This window comes from Colias philodice, chromosome 15, assembly GCF_061535455.1.
Source record: "Colias philodice isolate Cphi_HAF_F1 chromosome 15, ilColPhil1 Martin Lab GWU primary, whole genome shotgun sequence".
NCBI lineage: Eukaryota > Metazoa > Arthropoda > Insecta > Lepidoptera > Pieridae > Colias > Colias philodice.
In genome coordinates, this window is record NC_143100.1 from 5,111,088 (window position 1) to 5,134,953 (window position 23,866).

At 31.8% G+C, this 23,866-nt stretch overlaps 2 protein-coding genes across 2 annotated transcripts; one reads left to right on the forward strand and one right to left on the reverse strand.

The window, feature by feature from the left end:
* The first annotated feature begins 309 nt into the window (after positions 1–309).
* On the forward strand, positions 310–13,136 carry LOC149482198 (circadian clock-controlled protein daywake-like). Its single transcript, XM_089704226.1, has 5 exons — positions 310–469; positions 10,326–10,554; positions 11,159–11,295; positions 11,497–11,646; positions 12,604–13,136. Exons 1-5 carry the CDS (start codon positions 400–402, stop codon positions 12,765–12,767), a joined length of 750 nt encoding a protein of 249 aa, XP_089560352.1. The 5' UTR covers positions 310–399; the 3' UTR covers positions 12,768–13,136.
* A 469-nt stretch (positions 13,137–13,605) lies between these two features.
* Positions 13,606–23,275, reverse strand: LOC149482199 (uncharacterized). The gene is made up of 10 exons (XM_089703930.1): positions 23,199–23,275; positions 22,775–22,991; positions 21,472–21,602; positions 20,818–21,072; positions 20,270–20,435; positions 19,087–19,253; positions 17,451–17,631; positions 16,652–16,960; positions 14,689–14,861; positions 13,606–13,936 (listed from the first exon to the last, which is right to left on the reverse strand). Exons 1-10 carry the CDS (start codon positions 23,227–23,229, stop codon positions 13,683–13,685), a joined length of 1,884 nt encoding a protein of 627 aa, XP_089560056.1. The 5' UTR covers positions 23,230–23,275; the 3' UTR covers positions 13,606–13,682.
* Between the last annotated feature and the right edge of the window lie 591 nt (positions 23,276–23,866).

Consider the following 23,866-nt stretch of genomic DNA (forward strand, 5'->3'; position numbering starts at 1 on the left):
AGTATTTAATTTAATTAAATAAATAAATTCGAATAAAACTGTATTGTAATTCTCTAAACAAGGTACCGATTATTATTTTTATATTATTTAGTTTGTTTTAATTTGACTACGTTTTATAAATTGCTAACATTAAACAAAACTCTCTTTATGTTTATTCATGATGTGATAAAATATGGACACAGATACTCGAATTAAAAAATAGTCAATTTGTTTAAAACTTGTCGTCTGAGTGTTTGTGAATTTTATACGAGAGCCTCCAAGGTACCTACGCGTCGGCTCGACTCCACATAAATAAAAGCACATTGCCTGAACACGAACAGTAGTTGTTCAGCTGTTGTCAAAAATCATAGGTCCTTTAAGGCTCTGTAATACTAACATAGTTTAATTTGAACAATAACAATGAAACGGTTATCAATTTTTGTGTTCCTCGCCGCATTTTTCTGCACAAATGCTGAAGATGGATTTTTACGTGAGTTATTTTATTTTATAAACAAAAATTTTATTCGATTTGATACTATTACAATATCATAATATTAAATATGAGCCGTATAGGCGAGTTTTTTCTTTCAAAATATATTTAAACTTGAATTACACAATAAATAATAACTAAGTTTGCTATGTTTATAAAATACAACTAAACAAACCTAGTTATTACTTATTATAATGATTACAAAATATGTTTATTCTATTTATTAATAAGATTTTAATTTCTACCAACTATTATTTTTAATTTATCGGATTATACGAAAAAGTCTCTCAATTTCTTTTTAATATAATTGTTCGTCCAGGTGCAAAAAATCAACATTAACTAATAAATAACATAGAATTAAATGAATATAAACTAATAAATATCTGCCAATAAATATCATAGAATATAAATATAATTAAATGATTAAAATAGTTAAGTAATATTGTGGTTTCCTCAATGATTCTTAATTTATTTAGTTTTCTCTAGAACCATGGCCTTTATCCTTTGTAACTATGTTCATGTGATATAAAAAAATAGTAACATAGCTAAAAATTATGATTAAAAATACTATTTTTACGAGCACAACTTATTCGATAGGTAATAGGTATAAATGTCTATTGTTATTGGTATTGGTTGATAAAATATCTACGAATTACATCAATAGAGCGAATACATCCATGGAAATTTTTCATAGAAAGTCCCTTAATTTTTCAAGTTATATAGGTTTATCAAGAAATGAAGAAGTGTTTGATGGTAGACGACATTAACGATGCCTTACATGAAATTTTGAAAGATGCATTTAGACAAGAATTAATTGTGGGAAAATTAATTTAATTAAGGAATTAAATTAGTATTTTGTTTCCCTTTTTTTAAATTGATTACGAGTGTACTTGTACGAGTGTAAAAATAGTAGGTATTTATAATATAACAGTATGAATAAAAGGGGCTATCACTATCGAAGGTTACAACTTACAATACATCGATTCATTTGCAAAGCCGCAGTGAGAAAATTAACATAGGTAATACGTACATTAAACGAAAAAAAGCGAAATAAATCCCATCAAATGAAATAAACTATTTATAGGCCAGTGGAAATTAACATTAAATTCGCAAAGCACGATGTAGATTTGAATTTTTGGTATGTTGTTTGGATCAGTTAGGGTGATGTAAATCCCAATTTGCAACTTCGAAAAAGTTGTGCTCGCTGCGCACCACGTGATAAACTGCGAAAATTTTGGACTTTTTTCACTTTTTGCTCTAAAAGTCATAAACTATGCGTTTCCGACAAGTATGATTCAGTACATAAATTAAGGTTATTAAATTTGCAACAATTTAAGCCTAACCGCAGCTCTCTAAACCTTATAACGACTAAACTGTGGCCATTCGAAGATGGTTCATTTTTCCCGAAATATTGAAATTTTTAGTTTTGCTCCCGTTTGAAGCAAAATATTGGCAAAAACCGCTCGTTCTATGAGAAGTTCGTATAATAAAGTTATAGTGCATTTAATTTTCTTTCATAAGAGCATAGAACAAAGTCTGTGAGACAAATATTTCACACACAATATCTGAAAAACAAAAAGAAGGTAGAAATAGATTTTTAAAGAATTGAAACTGAGAGCATATAAAATCATAAAAAGAATAATACTTTTTCATTTGCAGGATAGGTAATTAACAAAATTACAAAATTTGGGAAAGTAGGAAAAAAGATTATACGCAAATAATAAACTGCGAAAATTTTGGACTTTTTTCACTTTTTGCTCTAAAAGTCATAAACTATGCGTTTCCGACAAGTATCATTCAGTACATAAATTAAGGTTATTAAATTTGCAACAATTTAAGCCCAATTACAGCTCTCTAAATCTTATAGCGACTAAACTGTGGCCGTTCGAAGATGGTTCATTTTTCCCGAAATATTGAAATTTTTAGTTTTGCTCCCGTTTGAAGCAAAATATTGGCAAAAACCGCTCGTTCTATGAGAAGGTCGTATAGTAAAGTTGTAGTGCATTTAATTTTCTTTCATTAGAGCATAGAACAAAGTCTGTGAGACAAATAGTTCACTCACAATATCTGAAAAACAAAAAGAAGGTAGAAATAAATTTTTAAAGAATTGAAACTGAGGGCATATAAAATCATAAAAAGGATAATACTTTTTCATTTGCAGTATAGGTAATTAACAAAATTACAAAGCTAATTAAATTTGCAACAATTTAAGCTAAACCGCAGCTCTCTAAACCTTATAACAACTAAGCTGTGGCCTTTCAAAGATAGTCAGTTTTTCCCGAAAATTTCAAATTTTTAGTTTTGCTCCCGTTTGAACCAAAATATTGGCAAAAACCGCTCGTTCTATGAGAAAGTCGTATAATAAAGTTGTAGCGCATTTAATTTTCTTTCATTAGAGCATAGAACAAAGTCTGTGAGACAAATAGTTCACTCACAATATCTGAAAAACAAAAAGAAGGTAGAAATAGATTTTTAAAGAATTGAAACTGAGGGCTTATAAAATCATAAAAAGGATAATACTTTTTCATTTGCAGGATAGGTAATTAACAAAATTAAATTTTCTACAACTTTATTTTATGACCTTCTCATAGAACGAGCGGTTTTGCCAATATTTTGGTTCAAACGGGAGCAAAACTAAAAATTTGAAAATTTCGGGAAAAACTGACTATCTTTGAAAGGCCACAGCTTAGTTGTTATAAGGTTTAGAGAGCTGCGGTTAGGCTTAAATTGTTGCAAATTTAATTATCTTTGTAATTTTGTTAATTACCTATCCTGCAAATGAAAAAGTATTATCCTTTTTATGATTTTATATGCCCTCAGTTTCAATTCTTTAAAAATCTATTTCTACCTTCTTTTTGTGTTTCAGATATTGTGAGTGAACTATTTGTCTCACAGACTTTGTTCTATGCTCTAATGAAAGAAAATTAAATGCACTACAACTTTATTATACGACTTTCTCATAGAACGAGCGGTTTTTGCCAATATTTTGGTTCAAACGGGAGCAAAACTAAAAATTTCAATATTTCCGGAAAAATGAACCATCTTCGAATGGCCACAGTTTAGTCGTTATAAGGTTTAGAGAGCTGCGGTTAGGCTTAAATTGTTGCAAATTTAATAACCTTAATTTATGTACTGAATCATACTTGTCGGAAACGCATAGTTTATGACTTTTAGAGCAAAAAGTGAAAAAAGTCCAAAATTTTCGCAGTTTATCACGTGGTGCGCAGCGAGCACAACTTTTTCGAAGTTGCAAATTGGGATTTACATCACCCTAACTGATCCAAACAACATACCAAAAATTCAAATCTACATCGTGCTTTGCGAATTTAGGGATTTTTAGTGTCGATTTCTACTGGCCTATTAGAAGGCTATATCAAGATAAAAACGTAATCTTCACGTGTATTTCATAATTAACAACCATAAATAGTACATATTGTGTCATCTATCTAAAATCCGGGTTTATTCGTAATTAAAAAAATTACATGAAGTCATGCGTTTATAATTTGCATCTCTGCGAAAGTTATTTAATAAAGCAATTAAGGTCCTTCTGCTTCTAATTTCTGGAATTATAGCAATCACACTCGCTATTCAACAGACACAAAGAAATTGACTTAAGATAACTCGTATTTGTTTGTAATTATATTTAATTATAGCTGTTCTGCAATAGACATTGTAATGGAGGGAAATTATTATTATCAGAGTTATTGCTTTTTGATTGTAAATAAACAATGCAAAGCTTTAAGACCGCCATTGTTTATTATTATTTCAATATAGCTGTCATGTTTAATATACATACGCCTCATAGAATAAAATGTAAAACAAACAAACAACCATGATATGTGTGACTTCCGTGGTTACTTTGTAATATTATTACAAACTTGTATTAGGTATATGTATATACAAGTATTATAAAAAATCTAAAAAAGACAGAATTCCTTATTGTATACCAATTAGCTAGTTATTAACCAAGTTATACGTTATATAAGTAATAAACAAGTCTAAAAAAAGAAAAAACCTAGACATGACAAGTTACTAGCATTCCAGATTGATTTGTTTATACTCCTTTGACATAAATTAAACGTAGGCACGTAATATCTAAAACAATTATTTTTTTTACTATATGTAGGTTTACTCACTTATTTACATTACCTATATAGAATTTGCCTGCGTCGAATAATGATTTGCTGACATATTTTGAGAAAATCTGTCAGAAAATATTAAAAATAGTCCGGACCTGCATCATAACAGAACCTATTATTATCCATGCTTATTTCTATTTGTATGCAAACGGTTTCGATACAATCTTATAAATTGATTTACAATTGATCGATTTTTGCATAAAACGTTAGAGTCATGTACGTTCTTTCTGAGAACGTTTAGTGTAGATACCTAATCAATTATAGAGACAGTTATTTCTAAATAGTTCTAGAATACATATCTATAAACGGTGTAGATACAATTTAACGTAAGCCAAAGTTAAAAATTAAAACAAACTATTGACAAATTAGTTACTTAAACCTAGACAAGGAGGTACTATAAAAAATCTGCTGCTTACTCACAATTATTTTAAAGTCTATAAATCCTATTCCTTTTTTGTAAGTCATATATTTGTAGCTAATAACCGTCTTATATTATTGTATGTAGACATCTATAACGAAGTTTTTCGAACTAAAATGTTTGAGAGCGGAAACCGAGGCATCAGAGCGGATAATAACTAGAAGCTCACTCACAAAAAAATTCAATAACAACTCATTTCAAATATTTTGGTAAAAAAACTCTCAACTCTCTCAAGCAGATATCATTCTTATACCTACTTTTTCCTTGTGAGATTTAATTTTTAAGTAGGTATGTAATAACAATTAACAACGCAAGCAACAAAACAATGTCCGCTTATTTACATTGACATAGAAATACAATCAACTTAATGTTAAAGTTAAGTCATTCTTAGTATGTCTTATTGTCATACTTTATGGAACTTTTTTGCTAAGTATCAATGTTTTTGTATTCACCTTCGCCTATAAGTATACTATCTACCTAGTGCACACTAAAAGTTTTGCGTTTCTGGCCACCCATAAATTTTTGAATTTCGAATGTTATATTTTTTTAACATAATATGAAGTCTCATTAGTTGAGGAAAAAAAATTTTGGCGGGAAGCGCTTGTCAATTTTTTTTTATCTCAAGTTGAAGTTCGTTGTCCGTAGCAAAAACGGAACTAACACAAAACAATTTTAGGGCGTTGATTTTTTGATGATTTTAAAAGTTCGCTTTCTCCGAAAGCTTGCACTGCTCGCCTTCAAAATACTTTTGGGAGGGAAGCACCTCATTTGAGCACTGTAAGGCATTGATATGCTGAATTTCATCTCTCCATGATGAAATTCGTGAAAGTCGACTCTCAACTGCGATCACGGAGGAAAATATGGCTAACGTCAGACGACTAATTTAAGAAAATTTCTATATCTCTTATATCCTTATAAGTCAAGAGGACATTTGGGGATTGGTATGAGCCAAATTCAGAAAATTTTACATGAACATTTCAAAGTTAGGAAGCTTGGTTGCCGGTGGATTGCTCACAAACTCACTCCAGAACAAAGACGACATCGAGTAGATTAGTGTTAAGAAATGCTATTAAAGCACAATTACGGACATTTTAATGCTGTTTATAATATCGTGACAGGATATGAAATATGAATATATGGTTATATTCCAGAAAGAAAACACCAATATTCTTTGTGGGTGTTTGAAAGTGACAGAAAACCAACCAAATTGAGGCAGGCGAGAAGGGTCGGCAAACAAATGATTGCATTATTTTTCTCTAAGACGAATCCTGTCTGCACTATCCCACTTGAGTAACAAAAGACTGTTAATACCGAGTGGTACACCACTATTTGTTTGCCCAATGTCTTAGAAAAAATAAGGGAAAAGCGACCTAGAAGTCGCACCTTGTTGCACCATGACAGTGCTTCGGCCGTTCGGCGCACCGCGCACACCGCGAACAAAACAAAGTCATTTTTGGCTTATGAAAACATAGAGCACGTGAATCATGCCGCACGTAGTCCTAACCTAGCACCTTACGATTTCTTCCTTTTCCCAAAAATCTATGATTCAATGAGTGGTTCAACATTTACGTGGCCAGAAGAGGCCGTGATTGCTTTCAAACAGCACGCAGACAACATACCCTCGGACCAATGGTCCTCATGTTTCCAGAAATGGTTTGAACGGATGAAGAAGTGTTTTAAATGAAACGGAGAATACTTTAAAAAGTAGTAAATATAATATTAGACAAATAAATTGTTTTACTTATTAGTTACGCAAAACTTTCAGTGTGGCCCACGTATCAATGATTATAAGTAGTCTTTTTACGCTTTTTAAGCCAAGTGTTTTTTATCGTATAACCTATCGTAGACCGGGAGATACTGACACAAAATTTCGAGTCATTTGTAACAGGATGGCGGTTCTACAGGGGTCTTAGTACGCAATGACAAAAAGAAAAATGATGGTGTGAACGCTGGTACCGGTGGGTTAGTCGCGTGGGCGTTAGTCGAACTCGTCGGAAAAATAGCGAAAGTCAAACGATTTGTAACATAAAAATTTTAGAATTTACCGATAGCCCATAAAAAAGAAGTAGGCGGTAGTGTCATGCCATACTTTTCCGGTGTGACTTACAGCCCGCCATACCGACGCGAATGTGTTGATTTAAAAAAAACAATTATTCAACCATTTGTACCAAGCTAACTTTTGCACAGGTAACCATCGTCGTGCAGCCATTTACGAAAATCGCCATGCCATACTTTTCGGACGATTCCAAATGGTCGCCATACCGCCGAAAATCTGCAAAATTTTTTTATTTCGCCTATCTTTTTGTACCAGTATTGCATTTGACTTTTTGGAGAGTATTTGATAAAATGTGACCATTAATATATTTGCCATACTTCTAGTAGGGGGAAAAAGTGCTGTCATACTTGAAAAATAAATTTATTATTAATTTATATAAGTGAAGATTTCCAACACCTAGATCTTTGAAATTTTGTATTTATATTCGTTGATCCTCAAACTTACAGGAAAAATAAGTGCCATACTGTTACAAATCGTTTGACTTTCGCTATTTTCCGATGAGTTCGACTAACGCCCACGCGACTAAGCCGCCGGTACCAGCGTTCACACCATCATTTTTCTTTTTGTCATTGCGTACTAAGAACCCTGTAGAACCGCCATCCTGTTACAAATGACTCGAAATTTTGTGTCAGTATCTCCCGGTCTATCGTACCCACCCTTACCTATTGTCGAGCCAATTTTATAGGCAACATTTGACGTCTATCAATTTTATCTTCATAGGGTGGTAACCTGCTTAAAAACATCGATTAAAGTGAATTAATCGATACGGACTTGAAACATTTGTCAATCGAACTTGAAACACATGACAATAATTTATGATGATTTTTATTTCCAAGTAATCAATGCATTCGATTCTAGATGTCAGATTTCGATTTTTAGAGTAACGTCTCTGGTATTTAAAAAGAAAAAAGGTTTATTGACACAAAATTGTAGCAACGTCAGTTCTTTAAATCAGAAATTGTTTATTATGTTTAGAATGGTTTATCAGTAAAATCAAATCCTAAAATTACTTGTATCGGTCATTATTATTATAAATATGTTATCGTAATTGGAAAAAGTTAAGCAAATGTACAGTTCTAACAAAACGAAATATCATATTATTCTATGTCGTCGTTACTAGGTTACGTTGTTGAATTTTGTTGAACTGTCAAATGTTGCCTATTAAAATGGCTCTACTATAATCAGCAAATTGTCGCGAAATTTTTTCTTTTATAAAAATGCTGTCAAAAATTGTTACAATTATAATCTGTGTTATTTATTACCTACATAACATAGATTTATTGTACAGTGAATATATTTACGAACCTATAATCTAATCTCTTCTATTAATTAGCTCCTATAATCTGCCAAGTGATTAATTATTTTTTTATCGTTATTAAATTATCTTATAAAAGGGTAATACAATGTTAATAAACTACCAAACGCAGGCAAATATCAGATATAGGTATTAACAGATTTTTATCTGTTTTACATTGTTGCAAAGTGATGTAGGTATTAATCTGTATCATATAGCTATATTTAAATTTCGGATATGTATATAATTATACGAGTACTAGCTTATCTACTCGGCAATCGTTGTCCTGATAAAAAAGTGAAGTCCCGTGATCCTCGTCGGGTATGGGGCAGATGCATTATGCATAGGTACCTACATATGTTTCACTGATCGATTTTCTTTAGGGACAGGTAGGTGATTAGCCTTCTGTGTCCTGATAATATGACACTAATTGAGATAAAAATAATAAAATAATAATAGTTTTACTGAATTTACACAAGAAAAACTTCAGAGGAGTCTGGTTACAAACACTATCTCACGAGAATTTTATATATAGTATACCTATTTTTAAATACTTAAGTGCGACTAGATTAAGAAATACAACCGTCATTTGTTATTTATAACTAAATAATATGTAGTAATTAATAATATCAAATCTTTTTTATTTTTTACTTTTCCGTTTTTGAAATCGGTTGTTTTTATTTAACGTTGTTATTTTTATTTAATACTTTTTAGTGTATTTTTCAACACGAATCAAACGAGCCCAAACTCGATAAAGTTGAGTCAATATATTACTGAGTTCCTATGGCCACCTTCCGATTCCATCATCAAATCAGCTCTATGTCATGATAATGTTTCATCGCTATCCAATTTATATACGTATACAAAATTACAGCTCAATCGGTTACCGGGAAGTGAATCAAAGTTACTTGCTACATTTCAATTAAGTCATCGAGATCGGACAAAAATTCTCATAAAATAAAAACTACTGGGCCTATCCGAATAAATTTTTATGGGACCAATTCGACACCATTCCGCATAAAACAAAAAAAGAATCACGTAAATCGGTTCAGAAACCTCGGAGTAATCGGTGTACATACATAAAAAAATATTATATATATACATAGTTATATACCGGCCGAATTGATAACCTCCTCCTTTTTTTGAAGTCGGTTAAAAACAAGATAGCTCATAGATAAGTACCTATTACACAATATCGATTTTTAGACCAAGCAAATTGCGAATATAGAATAAAAACTATACTAAAATACCCCTATTGTATAAAGTAATTTGTATAATTATAAAATTCTCGTCCATAACTTGTTACTTTTACACGTGGAAATAATCAATTATCTTGTTAATCTAAATAAACGTCTTTATGTAATAAATTAATCGTCCCATTTTAATTTCCAAGCACGTTATAATATTTTATTAAACTTTTAAAGTATTTTACATTAAAAGTAAGTACAAAATTTGTGCGTGTGTGTTAGACGAATATAATGTAAACAATAAAGTAGTAGCACGGCCACATTTCCCAAACATTTCTTAATATATTGAGAAATATAACCATTATATTGAGCCAATGAGTAAATATTTAATAAAGAAATATATATTGACCCTGTTCATATTTTAAAATAGGTCAAAGATCTTGCTAGAAATTATTAGTAAGAGCTATATCTAAAAGTTAAGCGAAAAAATCCTATAAAAATAATGAAATTTATTTTAATTTCAATTTTCAATACATTCGACTTCTGGGTGCATTAAACTTTTGACAATGAACTTTATTTCTGGCCAAGCGAAACTCAATGTTTAAAAATATTACAAGTTTTATATAAATACGGTTATGATTAACATTTAATTCGTTTGATTAATCAGAAATCGTTGAGGATATGGAATAAGGAAGGTACATCGTTATTTCTAAAAAAAAATAAACTTTAATTAACAAAATGTCTTATCTTTAAATTTTACAGCATCGTACATCACTCCGTGTGAACTTTCGAAAGACACCTTCAAGAACTGTGTCAGAGAACAAATCATGAAAAGTCTTCCCTTTTTTGCGAAAGGAATTCCAGAAATGGATGTCCCTTCTATCGACCCAGCTAATTTGGATGACATCCACATTGACGGCAACGGTCTTAAGATGACCTTCACCAAAGCCAAATTGCACGGTCTTAGTAACATCCAACTGACCGATTTAACGTGAGTTTGATAGCCATAATTTATTCTGTTTATCCAATTAAATTAAGGTGATCGTTAAGTTTTAATAAACATTTATTCTGCAATATTATACGCACATTATATGAACTCCTGAGCATATTAGTAGGTAGCTGATTTCGTTCTAATTTTGGAACAGCAGCGAATCGTCACAGTAATCTGAATAATGATTAGTTACTATCTAGTTTGATTCTATCCGCCTCATGTAATTGTAGATAATTGCTGGATTCTATTATATCTCTGTACAATTTTTTGCTTCAGAATATACTGTGTAAAGTAAAGTGAATCATAAAACGCCAAAGAATTTTCCACAAAATTGATCAATTACCAGAAGCATTGTCTCAATACAAAGTACACTAACAATTTAAGTAAACAAATGACGGATGCATTATTATGGCGATTTACCATTAAATACGACTCGTTGTTCTTTGGAAAATATTTATAAACATTCTTGATTTATATACAACAGGAATAATCGTGTTATTCGATGACGTTTATAAACTTTTATGGATGTTCTCATCATGGATATTAAAACTTAATATGTCATATTATTAAGATATATGAGCTTTAAATCCTTTTTCTTTTGTAGTATCGACATCGGCGAAAAGGAGGAGAAATTCAAATTGGACTTAATTGGAAACTTGAGCGTTTCTTCTCTCTACAACGCTGATGGTAAAATTTTGATCCTGCCTATCAAGGGAGACGGAGAATCTAACATCTACTGCAGTAAGTAACATATTATTATAAAAGTTAATTTTGATAGTACAAAATTGCTTAATAAAACAGTTCAAAAATCATAAAACTGTACATAATATGTATACCTATTTTAAAAACGCTATATGTACTCGTATGTTTATAAATAAATTTCCTGATGAAATAACTACAATTGTGTACATATCGGAAATACAAATTCATGATTATTTACAGCAAACGTGAAAGTCCAGATCAACAGTAAATTAAATCACATCAAGGACAGCAAGGGCGAACACTTCAAGCTGACCACGCCAAACTACAAATATGACATCGAGTCTACCAAATTTGACTTCAAGAACCTGTTCAACGGCAACAAACAACTCTGTAATTGCTATGTTTACCTCACGTTTGTCTCGCTTATTGACATTGACCTTACACTTCAATTTGATATTATCTCTCCTACTTTGATTATGGTCCGGGAGCCAGCAGCAGATTTTATGACCAAGTTCCTCTCAAGCGGTAATTAGTAAAATGCATCAAAGTATAGTATTATGAAGCCTCGTGAACGTCAGCTGGAGCTCGGTTGGGGGGAAGAGCAGTTGTAGCCTCCCGTATCAGCTGACGGTTTTTCCACCAAGATACAGCCAGCTGACATATATATTTATCCACAGTTACATATACCTAAGCTATCATCAGGTAAATTTTAGTTTGAGAGGAAATAACGAAAAATAAATTTTTCTTTAAATTTAACTTTCATGTTCGAGACACCAGCTGACGTATAATACACCATGTTGTAACCAGCTGACTATTTTTTTTCGTTGAGATATTGGGTTAGCTACAATTTGACAAATTTTTAGCTGAGAGGAAATGAATGAATGAATGTATTTTTTTTCCTATGTGCGTGGGAGGCTACAACCGCTCACCCCCCCAACCGAGCGCCAGCTGACGTTCACGAGGCTTTATAATACTATACTCTCATGCGTCTGACGAATTATCTCTTGAGAGGAAATAGTTAACCAAATTTACACCTGGCTCCCTAACCATTACGTCAATATAATTCAGAACTTTGTGAATGAATCACATGAGTATAAATTGTAGATAATGCAGGATTTATCGAATAAATGAATAATGATAAGACAATCCATCTGTAAAATTAACAAATTAGGTAGAATAGAACACAAAAATAATTATATCAAACAACAAATTAACGAATTATTATAATTATTATTAATTAACTCTAGACCTACTTTTAGGGACTTTACCAACGCACTATCTACATATTAATTTACCGTGATGCATATTGTTTTGTACAAATAATTTAATTGAATCAATTTTTTTTAGCGGAGACAACACATCAATTCGCAAACGAGAATTGGCGCCAACTCATGGACGATCTCGCGCCGCCGGTCATCAAGCAAATCGTAAAGAACATTGTCAAATCCATCAACAAGTTCTTCTCGAAGGTCACCATCTCGAGAATAGTCCATGATTACGTCGAAGCTTAAGCTGTGATATTTCTACAACCCAGTAAAATTATCTGACGAATATATTTTACCTTTAACTAACCACTAATTACATTTTGTCAGATAATTTTACTTTAGCGATGGTTGTAAAATAATAACACTCCTATCTAACTATTTTATTTATTGTGAAGAAAAAAGTAGCCAGCATTGTATGTGATATTAAGATAATGTTATAAATTAATATTTCTCTCGTGACGTATACTAATTCTTAATAATATTTCGGAGTTGATAAAATAACTTTTAAAAACGGGTCTCGCATATTTTAAATATTTATTGCTTACAATTATAAAGCAGGTTTTGTAATAAAATTATTCGAATTTTAAAAGGGAATAAAACATTATGATTCTTAAATGCTTTCTTTTATTTAATAATTTACATATCTTATATTTTGTAATACAATATAAGGAGAAGGACTTTTTTATACGAAACTCAGATGACACAAAATTTCCTTATCATCACAGATTCGATCGAAACTGATTATTACCTATATTGATTTACTGATGTCCTGTAGGAACAGCACTTAATTAAATTCCCTGTGTATTGTTCCCTGGTATCTTTTGACGGTCAAGCCACAGGTCAAGCAATAACATCCAGAAGTTTATTAATTGAATGTAAAGAACATATTGAGATAAATTTAACTTAATAAAAACAATATATCTGACCCTAGGAAGTCTTCTTAAATATTATTTCCTCATAATTAAACAAGTTTATTTAACACAAGGTTAAATATAACGATGACACGAATAATATACATAATTTATCCACGAACATTAAACCATTCTTCAATCCTTATATATTATAAGGATTGAAGAATGGTTATATATGACAAACAAATAGGGTATATTGAAGATAGAAACAATAAAGAAATAGTTAAGTTATAATTTTGATCAAATAACTTTACGTTCTTGGTGAATGCGCTGATTGAGCGACGGATACGGATTCCGTACTGCTTTGACTGGACCTACTACCAGCATCATTAGCAAATGTGTCACGTAAAGAGAATCCATCTGAAGCTGGTGGGTTTGTTTGCCACCTAAATAACGGCAAGGAAGGGCCACGTTTATACACTACATAACCTATAAATATAACAGCAAGGACCCCTAATCCAACACTGAATCCTATAACTCCAGCTCGGCGTCGGGGAATGAATGCTGAAAGAAAAATATTATTTTCCTGTATAAGTCTGCAAAATAATACGAAATAAATAACGTAACACGTAAGAATAAAGAGTTCAACTGAGTACAGTTGCTGGCAGCGACGACAGGAAAGGACGTTATTTAAATTAATATGCAACGAGCGTTGCTGCTATGTATTCATGTTTGTATATTTGTTTTGCTGATAGAAACAGTTGGAGTTTTAAAACCACAATGTTAGTTAATTAAAAACGCTAACATGGCTATTCAAGATGAAACCAGTTTACCACTATATTATACTGTATCATCATAATATATCATTTAGTACCTACAAATTAACAAAAAACTAGTTCCCAATTAATCAAGTGCGTGGCCAGTCGACATCGGGACGGCTTTGATTCTTATTTCAGGCTCCATCCATCTAAATAATTACCTAAATCGCCTACCTACCTAGTTTTTGTTATAGTAGATCACTCACCGATCGACATGAAGATAATATGGAAATCTATCCTATTTATCTCTGTGATAATTAAAATAGGCTCTAATATCTTAATATTTTTTTTATTAAAGACTTGTTAATAGAATGCAAACGCGATTTATTTCTTAAATTTTTCGGCGTTTCAATCAAGTGATTCTGTGGTCATGGTTACCCAGACCACGCAAGGCCAGACTTAGTGACAATGTTAAAAAGTCTTTAATTTCTTCTTCAATTAATTCTGTACAATAACTCTTAAAGACAAATACAAAGAACGATTGTTATAAACACTTACTCTCAGCAACGAAAAGTCGTATTTCATCCCGAGACTCCACAATTTCGTCATCAACAACCGCAGCACAGGTCCATTCTCCTATATCCTGCTCCTCAATGGAACTTATCGTCAACGAACAGTCGCCAATGTCAAGGTTACGGCCCGGTGTGAAATAGTAACGGCCCAAAATGGCACTAAAACAAACGTGAACTTAATATTCTCATCACATTCTTTACTTACTGTTTCCAACAACTTTACGTCAGTATGTTTGGGTTCTGAATTCCTAAACACTATTTGTGCTTTCAAAATATTAGCTGTTATGAATTTTCTCTAAATAGGTATTAATGCGTTGTCGTGAAATTAGCATTCATATATTTTAATTGATATGGCTATATTGTGTAGAACGGTATATTTCCTATAAATTTTCCATCATCACCTATTATTTTAATAGTTCTAGAATCATCTATTAATGAGGCATTAAATATATGAGACCGTCTTTGATACTTTGCCAATGCCAAATTGCCTTTGTATTTTAAAAAACGATATTTAGATGCCGTTTACAAACGGTCGGCATTTTGTAATATGCCGAAAATTCGTAATCAGAAATTTTTGGTTTGGATAAGGGGGTGGGTTAGGTTAGGTTCGTGTTTTTTAAAACTACACAGAAATAGGAGCCCCACGAAGTGGGGCTCCGTTGCTTGGCTCGCGACCGTCTTTTTGTAGGATTTTGGAAAAAGACGAATTTCGGCATATTACAAAATGCCGACCATTTGTAAACGGCCAAATATTACAATTTGCCTGCGACATAATCATAACTCAAAACCAAAAATCCAGTCAAGAGTCAAATCGAGTTAATTGGCAAGATTATACTTTATACGTGGTTGTTTTTTATGTGAATGGATGGAATATCGAAGATATCTTGATATATTAATCATTGAGTTACTTTTTATTTATGCTGCAGAGAATTACGATTTACGACTCAATTATCTAAAATAATAAATAGCGTAATGTTTTAGTAATCATTTTTACACCATTAGAACCTACTACTTGGTGCTACCCCTACGACGAATAAAATTTGGATATAATTTGAATGAATGTGTACTAAATAAAGCTTGACGTAATCACGTAAAGCTAAAGATATCAGAAAATACAGTTTCAATTTTTTTTCAAAAAGGGCTTCAATAATGAAAACAAACTAAACAATATTCCTATCGAAGATGACGCGTGGGCCAGCTTGTATGATAAATAGTAGGTATACTTACGTAAATATAAATCTCTTTAGAGCTTTTATACCGAACACGCTCTATGGAAAGTTACATGGTTTGTGTGTGGTTTGTGTCGCCGTTTCGCTTACTAATTAACACGTACACACATTCGCGACATTGTGCGCAAACGAAGTTTATCAGTTTTGGAATCAAACTATACTTGCCTTATTGAACATGCGATTGTCATTCTATGATATTTTATGCATGCAAGAAAACCCGCAAAACCATCATTGTTTAACGAGTTATGACGTATATCGTATTCTTTTTATAATTTTCCATTCCATTAGCATGGCAATTTCAAACTTTTGTTATTATTCCACTTAATAAAAAGTTAAATATAAAAAATAAATGATAATATAAGTAAGTACCTACTTTATAGTTTACTATATTTATTTTTTACCTACATTAGCCGAGTAAGATTTAAATTTTATTTCGTAGGTATAAATTTTAAATAAAGTTTTTGCTAGTAATTATCTAAAACGTGTTGAAAAACGTATAAGTATATTTAATATACTTATGCGTGATAAATGAATAAATCATGACATTTAAATAATCTCAATGTTAACATTAAAAATGGTGAATCATTTTAAATTTAATTGGATAAAATTTAGTTAGTTATAAGATTATTGTTTTATTACCTACCTATGTGTTAATTTCTTAACAATAATGTTGCCCAAATAATCATCATAAAAGAAAAAGAAATAAATAACCCAACTTACTTTTGCTCTGTTACAGATGAGTCGATATTAATTCCCATAAACGTCGGTGACAAAAACCGGCAATACGCTAAAGGTCTGTTTCCATTAGACGTGTGACAGTATAAAGTCGCTGTTTCACCATTCGACACTTTTATTTCCTTTCGATTTGCAGCTAGTGGCCCTGTGACTCTAACTTCTACGTCATCAGTCATTTCGACACCCAAATGTCCTCTAGGTCCCATATGGCATCTCCATTTTCCAGAATCTTCTTTCCTGACGTGGTTGAAGGTTATACCACATTGGCCGGCTGACATACCTTCTCCTGTATACCTGTAGGACAAAAAAGGGCAATTGACATAAACATTTTATAAAATACTAACGATTTTTTTAAGTTTAGCCTCGAATCCTCCCCGTTTATACCGTAGAATCTCGCATAAAATCAGAAATGCTAATCGCTGTTTAGCTGTAAGAAAAACTATCTACATACAGGTAGTTTTCTGCATATGTTTGACCATTCTAATTATAATATTAATACCTGCCAAAGAATACATTCAATCTATTTTTGTACAGAGTCTTAGATAAGTTAATGATCTAAGTACAGAGTAATCTAAATGATAAAATACAAATCCAATAAAAATTAATAGCTATAAATATTTGAGGTATTATTAGAATTTATTTGTTTTCAAATTAATACAAGATAACTGACATTGACCTTGTATTTTTTATAGAAGATCAGGAAAAGCATGTTGATATCCTAATTTTGAGTCCACCTTGAGTGTCGAAGATTGGAATACTAATAAGCCAATTTTGTAATACCTACCAAAACATTTGATTTTCGCTAGTAAGAGGCAGAGGTGTGAATTGGGATCCATTAGGATGTTGGAACCAACAATAGACTAAAGATACGTCGGCGTGGCACATTATCTTAAGAGACCCATCTTCTTGAACAAATACTGCTTTGCTTTCGTCTTGTTCGGTGTCTCGCTTACGACGTGATGCAGCTAAAAATATAAAAATATAACTACAAAAATGTAACTTACAAATTAATATTTTACTTTGTTTTAATCTCAGGTCAACCCGGAAAAATTTTACACAGGCGACTATAGTGACTAATATTTTGAATTTTAATGCCTTGTAGGTACATATATGTATTGATATACCTAAGAGTCTTGCACAAAACAAAACATTTCAAAGAAATATTGCTCTACGCCTGTTGACACTAAAACAATTTGACATAGTGGGGCTAGTTTGATGTAAACGCACCGTTAGATATTACATACTATAATATAATCTACACTAATATTATAAAGAGGAAAACTTTGTTTGTTTGTTTGTTTGTTTGATTGTAATGAATAGGCTCATAAACTACTGGACCGATTTTAAAAATTCTTTCACCATTCGAAAGCTACATTATCCACGAGTAACATAGGCTAGGTTTTATCCCGGAAATCCCACGGGAACGGGAACTATGCGGGTTTTTCTTTGAAAACGCGGGCGAAGCCGCAGGCGGAAAGCTAGTATTACATATTATAGAACACTCTGAAGTCTTAATCTGAGCAATATTTTTGAGTTAATCGCAATATGATCGCAAGACAATACTTAAAAGGAGGACTAATAATGACCTATGTCCTAGAAGAAATTTTACCTTTCGTAAAAACTAACCTATTTTATCTTTATTTTATGGCTATTTTAATCACTATTCACTACATAGTATAAAAAAGGTATAAAACAAAGTCGCTTTCTCTGTCCCTATGTCCCTTTGTATGCTTAAATCTTTGTAACTACGCAACGGATTTTGATGCGGTTTTTTTTAATAGATAGAGTGATTGAAGAGAAACTGTTTTAGTATATAATTTATTAGGTATTAAACAAAGCGGGCGAAGCCGCGGGCAGTTAGTTAGTTTATTATAAAACATTTTATATCTACTTACAAATACAATATTTCATTTTTTTATCTTCTCAAATTCGATCTTGTAGTTTTTAGAAGAAGAAATGCATATCATTATCATTATTGAATGATTTATTAATTATTTATCATTTTTCCAGATTTTTATGATATAATGTTATCAATAATAAAAACAGAATAAAATATAAACAAAAAGTGCAACTATAGATGTGGTGGTGGTGTGTTGTGTGTTAACTACTAGTTACTAGTTGTCTTAAATTCAGTCATATTTTAACAAACACATTAATTAGCATCAATTTTAATAATTCTAACGTACATTTAAACCGGTGTGTTAATGCTTATTTTTCATTTTCTTTTACACTTCTTTGTCGTCGTAATCTTCTTAATTTCTTTCTTCGTCTTAATTTGTTTTCTCGATACTGCGTTGCCATATAAGTTTAAACTATTCAGTTCAACTGTTTGACACACCATATAATTACACTAGTTTATATTACATTAGAATTTACATACATTTATTAATATACATACTATGTACTATTATTTAACTAACCTTTAGGAGCAACACTAATCAAGGCCTGCATAGGTGGCTGTTGTTCTATTCGATTGCCGACCCACATCTGGACTCCAAGAGTACACCTCCATGTCCCATAGTCACTTTGGGTTGGTTTCTCTACTGTTATCCCACAATCTTTCCATGCAAAGCCCTTTCCATAATAGCTACAAATAATTTATATTATAACTAGCGGTCCGCCCCGACTTCGCCCGTGGTACATATGAAAAATAGATGTTGGCCGATTCTCAGACTTACCCGATATGCACAGAAAATTTCATGAGAATCGGTCCACCCGTTTCGGAGGAGTATGCAGACTAACATTGTGACACGAGAATTTTATATATAAGATTTACAATAAAATATATTAGGCATGTATAGAATTATTTTTTTATCATTTGCGGGCTTTGTGTTCACTTCTATCTTATTAATGAATTGCCTGTAACGACTTCCATTTAGGTTATTAAAATTAATAGGTAAGGAAAAAATAAATAAACTGAGTAAAACTTCTCGAAACCAAACAGAACAAGTTTGATAGGAAAAAGTATAAAAAACGCAATATTTTTCCCTATACCTTCCATAATTTTCTAGAAAAGTGCATTTTTTTTTAAATTAAATAGGTACCTACCTATATGTTTGCAGGAGTAGTTTACCTGCCAGGAAATATACAGGGTGTAATCGTTAAGTGTGCACAGGCGATTATTCCGTAACTATTGCAGATATCCTCATACATTTATTAAGAGATATGACTATCCCCAACATGTAATATGAAAGGTTTTGGTTATTTTTTGGTTTTGTGCTTAAATAACTTCGTAAATTTTTATGAAAATTCATTTAGAAACTGTAAATAGAGCTCGATGTGGAATACAATGGTATTCCAAAACGAGGATGTCACTCCGAACATTTGCTTTGAATACAAAATATATGAGAAATTAAATGTATTTCCCGTTTTATTTTTTAAATGTTATTACTGTCATTTAACTCATTAGCACCCTGTATAGATTTACAGTTGCCAGGGGTCTCTACAATAGTTATTGGTACCTGTTAAAACTTTTCTACAATGCTCCATTTTCTATTAATGTCAATAATATATTATGCTACAAGTAGCAAGTCAAGGGATTGTGTATAGGAATTAGAAGTTAACGCAATTATTTGAATCTTAAATTAAAAAATTTAAACATACCTATGACTTCCATCGCTCAATCCATCAATAACATTATAACCATACGACTGCGAAGTCCTTTGAAAGCGACAAAATGTTATGTTCTTCATCGTATGCAGAATATTACAGTATATGTGTAATTTATTAGTACTACTATCATGTACGTATCCAACGTCTAGATGCTCCGCTAAAATTGGAGAACATTTGTATGGAATCATTAAAATGTATAAAAGTGATCATCAAATTGATGTAGGTAGGATTAATTGCTGTACATTCTGCTTATATAAAAATTACTACATATTACCTACACAGATTGATGACTTGTATGATAAGAGTCAATTAGTTGACCTAACTTCACTTTACTGTAGGTAATAATTCATCCTCCGTATTATAGTTTAATAATAATAAATACAGTAATTGGTACAGTAGCGTAACTAATTAATTTTCTTCGTATTAGAATGGAAAGAAACGAAAAAATAGAATGAACACAAAACTGAGGATCTTTATAATCTTAATATTTTTTGACATTGGATTTAAATAATTAATCAATACAAATCAAATATCCATACCTTCAACAATAACATGCCTCTTCATGGAGAGTTCCGAAACCATTCCTGGTATGCCCAAAAGTACTTCCCAATTGCCTTGAACAGCTCTAGTTGTTCTATCAAGGGTCACACTACAGTGTCCCGGTACTAAAGAACTTTCCGAAAAAGGCTTTGCAACCAAACAGTAAGAATTATCTAAACTGGAAAGGTCTACTTTCACGTCACTCGCTCCATCGTACAGTTCAATTGGAGGTGCAATGTATGACGGCGTTTCCTCTAAAATATAATATGGATTATTTATCTTTATGTAGCAAATAGCAATGTATGTTTATCTAGTTAGGTTCTATGAACCAGGTTAAAAAGATACCCCATATCACTATGATATTAGTAAGTAGTTGTGCTGAGCAGTTTCATTCGCGAACGTATCCGCAGGAAAATGTAATTAACTGTTTCTACAACTTATGTCTTATTCAACTACGTTAGCTACATTATCTACATAACTGCCAAGTATCACCAAAATTCGTTGTTTTCTTCGCGTAAAAAAGAAAAATTCCCGTATTGTTACAGAATAAACACTTGTAACACTGGTAGCGTTAGAGGTGGTTTGATAATAGCGCAATTATAAAAAAAATGGCTAAAAGTCCGAGAATAACAACATAACTATATAATTTTTACCTGTAACAAGAAGTTCAATCCATCCCACTAGGCTATCGTTGCCGCCTGAAGCGACAAGGCGCCATCTTCCTTCATCGCTTGGCACTACATTTTTTACTCGGACACTACATTCATCACTCCAACGTTCAAACCTTAAATATTAATAAACTTAAAGTAAGGTACATATAAAGTAAGGTACATATAAAGTAAGGTATTTCAGTGGTAGTAGTATCTATCACGAGGAAATAAATTGATTACGGGAAAGTTATATTTGTTTTGCAAAGACAGCGTTAGAATATTTTAAAGAATTAACGTTAAAAAAAATCACGCGATTACTAAATTGCCCTTATCATTCGAAAGGGGACACTTTAGTGTGTACTTGATCGGTGATCCATCATCCATACCATTTTTGAATCCACCAATCCAAAAATTTCAAAATCGGTCCAGTGACCAGTCCAGGAGTTTAGTGACAAATACACAAGAATGTGGATATTTCAATATATTTAATGATATTTTTTATAAATACTCGATAATTTATTTCTTCGTCTATCGCGTTTAACAATCACAGTCATAAGATAATGGATCTTATGTAATTGATTATCAATAAACAAAGGTATTTGCTCATTACACGAGTGACCTTGTACAATCAATGTCAAGTACATGATTTCAAGATGTTTAATTGTGTTTCTTTCATTTTCTCAATTGGAAACAAATCATAGTATAGGATCAGTTAAGATTTAAAATTAAAAGATCCTATCATGCTAAATTTCCGTTTCAAGTTTTAAGCAAATATTATACCTTATAAGTTATAACATTAAATATAATTATTATAATATCCTTCTCGATAATAATGGAAACTTAGGAAATTTTTGCGTAAAACCTATCAGAGTTCGTAAGTCGTAACATAATAACTCGCACATTTTTAACCCTACAGTAGTCGCGGTCTACACGTGTAATCCAGTGATACAAAATTGCAAATTTCTAAAAATCTAATAGCACTGACTGTGTTAGAGCCCGTAATTGAAACACACTAAAGTGCAGTACATGCCATTTTGAAAATGTATGCTTATTTTGTTTGCAAAATACTGATTAGACTAGGTTTGTATGTACATACTTATATGTTTTTATATCTTATGAAATGAGAAAATGTAAAAGGTGCCATCGCACACATGAGCACACATGTGTTGGTTTGTGGTCTAAGCCCTCATTGTAAGTTAGTGTCCCTGCAGAGGGAAGTAATATGATCTCAATTCTCATGGTGAAATTTCATGTGAATATTTTTATTTAATATAAATAGACATCAATAATAAAAATGATCATCTACCTGCTATTTTTTGGTGAGGATATATCGAAATGTTCACCAGTGGGGGTAGTAACATGGCAAGACTGTTCATTGTTCAATGTTTTTGATAATTTCATAAGAGCCTCATGACCCTTCGTTACTTGCAGATTATGGGGCCATCCTAAACCACGTTGCGCTAATAACGCATCGTCAAACTTTAGACTGAAACTATCTACAGCAAAACTCACATGAAGCAACCCTGTTAGAAAAAAAATATATTTTAATATTAAGATGACAGAATAAGACATCGGCATATTATTTATCATTCCACTTCACTACACTGCACAATTTATGATTTTTAATAAAATTATAACACTACATCCACACAATTATAAAATTTAGGTACCTTTTGTAAGGCTTAAAATATGTTAAATCCAACCACTATGTTAACTACGATAAAACTTACCTGTCAAAACAATAAGTTTTATCCAAAACATGGTAATTTCTCACTGGTGAACATGTTATCACTAAATTTGATAAAGCCAGGGTATGCTGTTCTTATAATTAATTGTAATGGTCATATCAAATTATCAGGCAATCTAGATACATAATATATTCATACATTTCACTATTATAATCATAATCTCCATTACATAATTGATAGGATTAGCAAACTTTATTTGAAAGATAACCACTATGTCTAGGCTAAGGCTAAGACAGCCTTTATTTTTGAAGTACATACTTTTTTTAAGCAATTAAATACATAATTGAATAAGATCATTGTATGGCAATTTAAACAAACATAAGGCAGTAAAAGAATTGCAAATATATCATATATATATATGTTGTATTTTTACTTCTACATACTTGTAGACCACGCAACCTCACCTATATATATATATATATATATATATATATATATATATATATATATATATATATATATATAATAATAAGGGCGTAGGGATGTGACGACCCCATCGCCCACGGTTGGAATATCTATTGTTTACGTGACAATAGATATTCCACCCGTGCAATCAGTCAACCCGCAGGACACCTTGTGGCGGGGTGTCGGGGAGTAGCGACCCCGCGGGAACCGAGTGCTCCCGGGGGAGGCCCCTGTCTTCATCTCCG

What these genes read in the sequence shown, in the direction of transcription:
- LOC149482199 (XM_089703930.1), bottom strand. Translation starts at nt 23,229, where the DNA reads ATGTTTTGGATAAAACTTATTGTTTTGACAG. An exon ending in AAAACTTATTGTTTTGACAG is followed by an intron (nt 22,992 to 23,198) that starts GTAAGTTTTATC and finishes TTTTTCTAACAG; the next exon opens with GGTTGCTTCATGTGAGTTTT. An exon ending in TTGAGCGATGGAAGTCATAG is followed by an intron (nt 19,254 to 20,269) that starts GTATGTTTAAAT and finishes AATTATTTGTAG; the next exon opens with CTATTATGGAAAGGGCTTTG.
- LOC149482198 (XM_089704226.1), top strand. Translation starts at nt 400, where the DNA reads ATGAAACGGTTATCAATTTTTGTGTTCCTCGCCGCATTTTTCTGCACA. An exon ending in ATCCAACTGACCGATTTAAC is followed by an intron (nt 10,555 to 11,158) that starts GTGAGTTTGATA and finishes TTTCTTTTGTAG; the next exon opens with TATCGACATCGGCGAAAAGG. An exon ending in AGAATCTAACATCTACTGCA is followed by an intron (nt 11,296 to 11,496) that starts GTAAGTAACATA and finishes GATTATTTACAG; the next exon opens with CAAACGTGAAAGTCCAGATC.